Source organism: Triticum dicoccoides, chromosome 1A (genome assembly GCF_002162155.2).
Source record: "Triticum dicoccoides isolate Atlit2015 ecotype Zavitan chromosome 1A, WEW_v2.0, whole genome shotgun sequence".
Classification (NCBI taxonomy): Eukaryota; Viridiplantae; Streptophyta; class Magnoliopsida; order Poales; family Poaceae; genus Triticum; species Triticum dicoccoides.
The window spans coordinates 437336590-437346173 of NC_041380.1; the positions used below are offsets into that span (position 1 = coordinate 437336590).

General features: G+C 48.6%; 1 protein-coding gene across 1 annotated transcript; it reads left to right on the forward strand.

The window, feature by feature from the left end:
- The first annotated feature begins 3269 nt into the window (after positions 1 to 3269).
- On the forward strand, positions 3270 to 4628 carry LOC119277412. Its single transcript, XM_037558691.1, has 2 exons — positions 3270 to 3713; positions 3807 to 4628. Exons 1-2 carry the CDS (start codon positions 3378 to 3380, stop codon positions 4449 to 4451), a joined length of 981 nt encoding a protein of 326 aa, XP_037414588.1. The 5' UTR covers positions 3270 to 3377; the 3' UTR covers positions 4452 to 4628.
- Positions 4629 to 9584: the final 4956 nt, after the last annotated feature.

Here is a 9584-nt window from a genome sequence, read left to right on the forward strand (position 1 = left end):
AGGTGGGATGCCCTGTTCCCTAGGTCTTATCTTCTCGCTAAATGCATTGTCGGGTCTGATCATACCCCCTTGATTCTTGACGATGGTTCCATCTGCAATAGACCTCCGGCTAGATTTCAGTTTGATGCTTCTTGGCTGTCGGTTGACGGCTTTGTCGATATGGTCGCTGCGAAAATTTCCCACTCCCTTTCCTCCAACCTCCGCTCCTTTGGCCCTCTGGATGACTGGCATTCTTGCTCCTATTCCCTTCGCAAATTTCTTAGAGGGTGGTCGCGTAACCGTGCGGCGGAGGATCGATGCTCCAAAGCCTTTCTTGAAAATCAGATCCTGGAGCTGGATCGTACTGCTGACTCTATTGGGCTCTCTGACGATGGATGGGCCGTTCATTATAATCTGGAGGCTGCACTTTTGCAGCTGCACCATCAGGCTGAGATTTACTGGCGCCAGAGGGGCACTCTTAATTGGACACTCAAAGGGGACGCTCCTACTGCATATTTTTTTGCGATTGCGAACGGTAGGCGTAGGTGCTGTGACATTAACAGTTTGATGATTAATGGTCTGCACTCCTCTGATCAGTCGGTGATTCTAGCTCATGTAGTGGATTTCTTCTCGTCTTTGTTAGGGGCTAAACCTCAATCGGGCTTGTCCATTTCCCCCCACCTTTAGAGTTCTGGTCTTAAAATTTCCCCCGAGGAGAATGCCTCCTTGATGATCCCGCTCTCTGATCAGGAAATCTGGGACATGGTTAATTCTGCTAACCCCAATGCAGCATCTGGGCCAGATGGCTTTTCCATTCCTTTCTTTCGGAGATTTTGGCCCCAGTTGAAACAGTTGGTGTGTAGCGTTATTCAGGGTTTCTGTCTTGGGACTGTCGATATCTCTCGTCTGAATTACGCTGTAATATCCCTGATTCCGAAGGTCAAGGGTGCTGATGTTATTTCCCAATTTCGGCCTATAGTGTTGATTAACAACTTTGCCAAATTCCCTTCCAAAGGCTTTGCGAATCGGCTGTCCCCGGTTGCGCATAGAGTTATTAGCCCCTTTCAATCTGCTTTTATCAAAGGGCGATTCATTCTAGATGGCATTCTTTCCCTTCATGAGATTGTTCACGACCTTCACGCGCGGAAAGCTAAAGCGGTTATTCTTAAGTTAGACTTTGAAAAAGCGTATGACTCGGTCAGTTGGCCTTTCCTCAAGCAGGTCCTTCTTGCCAAAGGGTTCGACGGTGCTTATGTCCATCGTATCATGCAGTTGGTCTCGGGTGGCCATACTGTTGTTGCTGTGAATGGCGTTATTAGTAACTTCTTTGCGAATGGCAGGGGCCTTCGCCAAGGGGATCCAGCCTCCCCGGTTCTCTTTAACTTTGTGGCCGACGCCTTCTCTTGCATGCTCTCCAAGGCGGCCCGTTGTGGGCACATTACCCCCGTGATCTCCCATCTTCTGCCGGAAGGTGTCTCCCATCTGCAATACGCTGATGATACAATCATATTGGTGGAGTTGGATAATGCCTGTATTGCCAATCTTAAATTCATCTTGCTGTGTTTCGAAGCTGTTTCGGGTCTGAAGATCAATTTCGCCAAGAGTGAGGTTCTGGTGACGGATGTGGACGGGGCGGAAGCCTTGCGAGTTGCCAGGCTCCTTAATTGCGCTTTAGGTTCTTTCCCTTTCAAGTATTTAGGACTTCCTATCTCTCCTGGTATCCTTCATGCGAAGGACTTCGCTCCGGTGGTTGCTAAAGTAGGAAACAGGGTGCTCCCGTGGAAGGGTAGATATAATACCAATGCAGGCAAAGTGGCTTTAATCAATTCTTGCCTGTCTTCTCTCCCTATGTTTCTTATGGGCTTCTATCTTCTCACGAATGGCGTGCATTCTGGCTTCGACAAACATAGGGGTGGCTTCTACTGGAATTCAGCTGATAACAAAAGAAAATATAGGCTGGTTAAGTGGCAACTGATGTGTAGGCCTAAAAACCTTGGGGGGTTAGGCATTATTAACACTCGGGTGATGAACATGTGTTTGCTCATCAAGTGGTGGTGGATTATGACTGTGGGGGCCGGGTCGCTGTGGTTTTCGATTCTTAAGGCCAAATATTTCCCCCACTCCGATCCTATGTTTGCTCCCGCGCGGCGTGGTTCTCAGTTCTGGAAAGCTCTTGTTAAAGTTAGGCCGATTTTTTTGGAGCATGTCAAGTTTTCTGTGGGGATTGGGTCTGCTGTTCGTTTTTGGTTGGATTGGTGGTCTGGGGATGCCCCACTTGCCGTGAGCTTTCCGATTTTGTTTTCTTATTGTCCCAATCCGCAGATCTCCATCGCGGAGCTGACTGCTAATAATTGGGATTTGGCTTTCCGTCGGGCTCTGTCTCCTGAAGAGTTGGAAGATTGGCAAAGCCTCTCTGCCCTCTTCCCCGTGCTCTCGGAGTCGGCTGACTCGGTGTTTTGGCCACTTTCGTCCTCTGGTAAATTTTCTGTTAAGTCGTTGTATTCTAGTCTCATTGGTGGTACCCCCTCGGCTAGATTCTCTTGTGTCTGGAAATCAAGGGTTCCTCCGAAAATTAAGATTTTCCTCTGGCAGGCCTTTCGTGGTCGCCTCCCTACTGCTGATCAGATCAAAAAACGCAATGGGCCGGGCTCTGAATTCTGTAACCTGTGTGGGGCCTTGGAAAATTCCGACCACATCTTTTTCAACTGTGTACTTGCCAAATTAGTTTGGTCTTGCGTCAGATCTTGGCTTCGGGTTTCTTGGAATCCCTCCTCTTTTTCTGATATTAGAACTCTAGCTAAAACTTTGGTCGGGGTCACCAAGAGGGTATTTTGGGTTGGCTTGGGAGCCTTTTGCTGGGCCTTATGGAATATTAGAAACAAATTTACTATTGAGCTTACCTTCCCATCTAAACCTGCTGATGTTCTATTCAAATCATGTATATTCTTGCAGCAATGGAGATCATTGACTAAGGAGCCTGATCGGGACGCCCTGGACCTGCTCATCAACAAAATTCGGGCTTCGACTTCTCAGATATCCGGGACGAACCCTGCCGTATAATTTGGTGCTGTCGTTTGCGGACATTTGGTCTTTCTCCTCCCGGCCTGCGCGCTGTGTATGGCAGTTGCCTGTATCATGCTTGCTTAGGTTTCCCTTAACTCCTCTGTGTGGTTATGATTTCCTGTAAACCTGTGGTATCCATGACGCTGCGTGGTGGCTTTATCTATAAAGTCAGGCCTTGGCCTTTTTCTCTAAAAAAAAATGCGAGCAACCATCAAGCGCTCCACCACCGGAAAAGAAACCGAGCGGGTTATCCACATCTCTCGTGTCGTCGTGGCTTATTCTTCCGCCACCCACCCATCCCACGTCCGCTGCCGAGTATAGTGGGTAGAGATGAAATGCGGCCGTCGTCGATGGTGCTGCAGCTCCCACGGCTGGGACGAGTCGCCGGAGTAACGGCGGCACCTGCATCCAAAGCCGGGCCCCGCAAATTGAATTCCCATGGGTGCCGCAGCAGCCGGCGCTCCCCCTCGTCCAGCAGCAGAAGCAGCAGCTGGTTCTCCTCCAACGCCGAGAATCCCGGCCCCGACACCAGAGACGGTAACAGGACTAGTAGTAGGAGGTGGTGGTCCGACGACCAATTCGACGTGGAGGAGGAGGAGGAGGAGGAATTCGGGAGCGAGGGCTCGTTTGGTTCTGCAAGGGAGATGTTCGACGAGCCATGGTTTACCAAGGTACTTGCTCATGCTCAGATTTCCTCGCGGTAATTTACTCAGATGTGTCATGTGTGTGGTAACTGCAACTGGAGTAGTATTCTCTGGCGGCAGGTCTTCAGGGTGTACGGGTATGTGCTCCCGGTGCTGCTGGCTTCCATGCTGGTGACAACGCGGCCACAGGCTTTCCTCATGGCCATGGCCATCCCGCTCGCCCAGTCCGTTCTCTCCTTCGCCATTTCCAAGATTGGTTCATTTGGGCGGCGCCGCCGTGACGAAGAAGAATATGACGACGATGGTTATTATTATTCCGATTACGGCAGCGGCGGCTGGGAAGCTGAAGAACAGTATAGAAGCAACTCCTCATCGACGTACAGAGGAGACAGCAGCACTACTAGCAGCAGGTACCAGCAGCAGCAACAGGAGTCTGCAGATTCACATCCAACGGCAGAACCAGGTGATATTAACGGTACCACCGGCACAGCAACTAGAAGTGAAAGTGGTAGTATCAGTTTTGGGGGATGGGACGAGCTGGAAGAAGGCGACGACCGCCGCCGCAGCAGCAGGTGGAGTGCAGGAGCGTCGCCGGTGGATACTGCTACCGCTGGCGGTGCAGTGGGAACGAGTAGACCACCTGCAACTAGAAGGAGAAGAAGCAGAGGAGCTGCAGCTGCAAGGTACAGGCAGGCGCCCCTGCCGATGCGCTTGCTCATCGCGCTCTTCCCATTCCTGGGTTCATGGTTCAGAATTATGCTCTAATTCCATAAATTAGAGTCAATCCCTCCACGAAGAATATTTATCGTTGTTTCTCGTCCAGGTGTATACCAATGTGTATGCATAACTAGATCGATCCTCACGATCCAGTGTGTGTATTACCATTTGTTTTTTGAAACAGATGTACTCCATATTACCAGTATAGTAATTTTTTAGAAAGAATAACGAGGCAGTAATGTCTCAAGAAAAGCGCTCAAAAAATAAGGGTCCGAGTAACTGCTACACGTGTGGTATGGACGGAAACCCGCCCGCACGCCTCGTGTGGCAATGGACGGGAACCGGCCCGCACAACCACGTCCGCGCGCACAAAAGCACGGCCCGCACGTCCGGTGTGTGGCAACCCTGCCCGCACTGCCCCGTCCGGGTCAGACGACCCGCTGCCCGCACGACCTAGCCGTTCCCGACCTCCAATCCATCCCCTCTCTCGTCTGCCGCCATCGTCCCCCACCTCTCGAACCCCGACCTCCGTCGCCGACCATCTCTGGTTGCCATGGCAACCAGGGCAGATCCGTAGGACGCTCCCACCGCAAACCACAACCCAACCCTCCCCACCCCCAGCCCCCCACTCCAACCCAGCCCTCCAGAGACGATCATCTAAAACCAGGTGAAATCTCCCGATCTCATCCTTCTCATCCTTAAGGCTGAAAATCTCTCGATCTTGTACTGGGTCCATGCTATAGGGGTAGAACACTGCATGGTTCAGTGTATATTCGCAAATTGTCAGGCAGAGTACACCAGATCTGCCATGTACTACGTTTGACATTAACTTAAGTTCATAGTTTAATTGACACAAGTAGTTGGATATGAAATGGATGAGTAGGAATCCCTAAAAAAGGGCATGAAGGACAATTTTTGGAATGAAGGGGGTGGGAAAAATTAATTGCCACTTGTGTATAACGACAGTTGCCACCTTTCGTTGTCAGTAGCTGCCGCCTATTTTGACCTGTTGCTTGCCATCCCTATCTTCTATGTGCAAGCAGCAGAAGAATGCAATTCTTGTGGATTGTTGATGCCTTCTTGTTCGTGCAGTGATTGAGAACACATCGGAAAGAAGCGAGACACGGAAAGAATGAATCACGAAGATGGCGCTGATGCTTGGGGTTCTCAAAGGCCAGAAACGCCCCCTTGGGATGCATCAGAGTACAGTCAACTCATCTCTGCAGGGCCGTTGCTGCCACTACTAGAACAGTATGCAGGCGTAGGTATGATGCGTGATAACAAAAGAAGAGAACAGTTGCCATCTTCGCAACGATGAAGATGACATTCTACTTATGTCATACACTGTCATTTTTTCGCAGGTTCTTATGACCAAAACACTCATAGGGGGCCCCCGTGGCAAGTTCAGTCACAAGGCGCTAACACTGACAAATGTACGGGCAGCCAACTTCAACTAGCTAGTATATCTAATCAAGGTAATGCAAAACGAAAAAAGAGCACATACTGATGTGGACATGAAAAATGAACATGCAAAATAACTGGCAAAAGGACTCACAAGTTATCACGGGTGAAAATGCAGAGCCTTCATGCAGCACGTGGCATCAGGCAGCACCCATGTACCTGCCATCGACGTCATACACATGTGAGTCCATAAAAAAAGTGAAGTTGCGGATGCTCAATTAGCAGAAGGAGCATAGTTGACAACTACAATTGCCATGACTGGACATCTATAGTTGCCATGAATTGAAAACTACACTTCTCATCCCTGGACAACTGTTGTTGCCATCCCTGGACACCTGTAGTTGCCATGGAGGAACAACTGCAGTTGCCATGCCAGTGCAACTACATTTGTCATGCCATGGCAACTGCAGTTGCCATACAGGAACAACTGCGGTTGCCATACCGACGCAACTACAGTTGCCATGCCAGTAAAACTGCAGTTGCCACATCAGGGGCAACTGCAGTTGCCGTGCTAGCACAAAACTGCATTTTCCATGAATTGACCAACCACTACTATGCTTACAGGTTATTACGCTGGTGGTAACCCGGCAAACGTCTCATGGCAAGCTTCACAAATTGCAGGTGGAGCACGTCATTATGGTGTCACAGACCACACAAGATGGTCAAATGCAGCACAACAAGGTAAGGAAAAAATCTAAACCACAAAAAACAACGCTACATTTGTTATTTGTAGTTATTTGTAAACAAAACAATTAGTTGCCATGTTTGTTGAACAGTAGCTGCCATGACTGGACAGCTACAGCTGCCATACATGTCCACGCGCAGACTCGCGGCTTGCTGTTTGAAATGATGTCATGCCAAATCGCTCGAAGATGGTGTGATCCATTGCGATACACATGTTATCCAAACAAAAGTCTTACTCCCGTACCTATTTTTTCTATTACAGGGCCTACAACTACACTGAACAGCGGCGCGGGGACATCTACGGCGGGGAGCTCTGAGCGCACGGAAGACGCGTTCCACCAGCCAGCAGACAATCATGCCACAAACAATTTCGAGTCAGAGTCGGGAATGGCAATCATTCCAGCAATGCCGACAAGCACCCCTTTGAACACAAGCACTGGCAACACTCAATTAGATGGAACTACCGCCGATACCGAAGTGAATGATGAAACTGACGACGACGCACAAGGGGATGAAGATGGTGGGCAATCAGAGATCGTGGTACCTCAGCCACCGTACATTGGGCAGAGATTTGAATCGTTCGAACAAGCAAAGGAATACTACCAGACATATGCAAAGTTCCATGGATTTGCGGTCAACACTGAGTACCATAGGAAAATTAAGAAAAATAACGAGTACAGCAGAGGTGAGATGAGGTGCCACAAGGCACGGAGGAACAAGAAGGGGAAAGGTGTTGCGCCTGTCGTTCCGGAATGAAAGAGAGGTATCATTCTCAAGACTGAGTGCCCTGTCGGGTGTAAGATAAACGTAGATGGAGCACAGTGGGTGGTCAATGAATATTTTGACGAGCACAACCACCAACTCATAAAGAAGTTCGACCTGGTAAAATTTCTGACCGCCCACAGAGGTTTCACCCCCGTCGAAAGGCAATTCGTAAAGCTGCTACATGATTGTAACGTCGGTCCATCAAGAATGGTACATATACTATCTCTCATCCACGGCAAAAAGGGGACTCTGAGTAGCATGTCGTACATACCAGCTGATGTCACAAACCTACAGGCCAAGTACGTAGAGAGAGCAAGTTGGCAGACATAGAGGCCACAATGGCCTACTTTGATGAAAAAACGAAGGAAGATCCAGATTTCTTCTACATGATAAGGTTGGACGATGAGGACCGTGTCAGGAACATGTATTGGGTGGATGGTGCTGCAAGGAGAGTCTACAAACATTTCCAAGATTGCATTTTATTCGACGCGACGTACCTCACCAATATGTACAAGATGCCATGTGCTCCGTTCATAGGAATAAATAACCACAATCAGTCATTGCAGTTCGGCTGCGGGCTCGTCCGGAACAAAGACACGGATGGGTACGTTTGGCTGTTCAAGACCTTCTTGAAGTGCATGGATGGACTTGCTCCGATGAACATAATAACAGACCAAGATTTCAGCATGCGTGCAGGCATAGAGGAGGTCTTTCCGTTGGCAGTGCACAGGCACTGCAGGTGGCACATTATAAAGAAGGCTGAGGAGACGTTAGGACCGTTCTTTGCTAACCGTCCAGAGCTGCACAAGGCATTCGAGCTGTGCGTGGACCACAGCTTGACGGTGGAGGAGTTTGAAAGGAGCTGGATGGCCATGACTGAAACACATCAAGTCCAAGACAACGAGACTCTTGTTAGCCTGTGGGAGAAGCGAATGTACTGGGTGCCGGCCTACTTCATGTAGTGCTTCTTCCCCTTTCTACAGACTACGCAGCACAGCGAGGGGTTCAATGCTGTTTTGAAGCGGTACGTCAGCCCTGGCAACTCATTGCTACAGTTTGCCAAGCAGTACACAGCTTTGCAACAAAAAATTCTGGGATCTGAGCTACAGCAAGAAGCGACCACAACACTAAAGCAGCCAAAATTGCTAACGTATTTACCGATAGAGAGGCAAATGAGCAAGATATACACCAATAAGATCTTTAACAAGTAAGTCAGTTGCGTTACAGTCTTATTTGCAGAAAAAGCACCAAGTCAGTAGGTGCCTTATAGAGTGCAATGCAGTTGCCATGTTTAATGAAATACTGTTTGCCATGCTTACTCAGCTGCATGATGCCATGTTCAATGAAAATTCTGTTTTGCCATGCTTGCTCGGGTGCATTTTCCTTGTTGAATGAAGTTCAGTTGCCATATTTAATGCACTGTGCTTTCATTGGGGCATGTTGGCATGCAAATGCCAATGTCAACTAGAAAAAATGTTATATTGGCGACACATATGCAGAAACACAGTTGCCATGTTTAATAAAATGCATCTGCCATGTTTGTTGAAATGCAATTGACATGTTTACTCAACTGTAGATGCCATGTTTAAATAAAATGGCAGTTGCCATGTTTTATGCAATGTGCTTCCATTGGGGAATGTTGGTGTGGAAAAATGACGATGTCCAGTTGAAAATGTACTATAGTTGCCATGTCTAGTGTACTGCATTTGCCATGTCTAGTGTACTGCATTTGCCATGTTCAACGTACTATATTTGCCATGTTCAATGAACTATGTTTGCCATCTTCAAACAAAATGTATTTCTATTTCCATGACAACATAAGGTGGCACAAGAAAAGTGCGCACAATAGTTTAACAAAAAACACACAAAACTTGCAGATTCCAGGAAGAAATAAAGCGTGCCAGCATGTTCACGGCTTTCCAAGTGGATGAACATACGTTCAAGGTGTGTTATATTTTGGGCATGTCAGATTCAGAACCTGAAGACCCGGACAAAGGAAGGAACTACTTCGTCAAAGCCTCGATAGGCGAAGGCGAGTACTACTGCCAATGCTGCAAGTTCGAACGGGACGACATTGTGTGATGTCACATACTAAAAGTAATGGACATGAACGCTGTGACACGGATGCCCCGCCATTTCATAAGGCGGCGATGGACTTGGGACGCTGACGATGCGTTGGCGCCGCAGACAACACACGCAGTTCTGGCTGTGCATGACGAGAGACCTGAGTCAACCATGGAAGCCGTGAGGCACGTTGTGCTGACAAAGAAC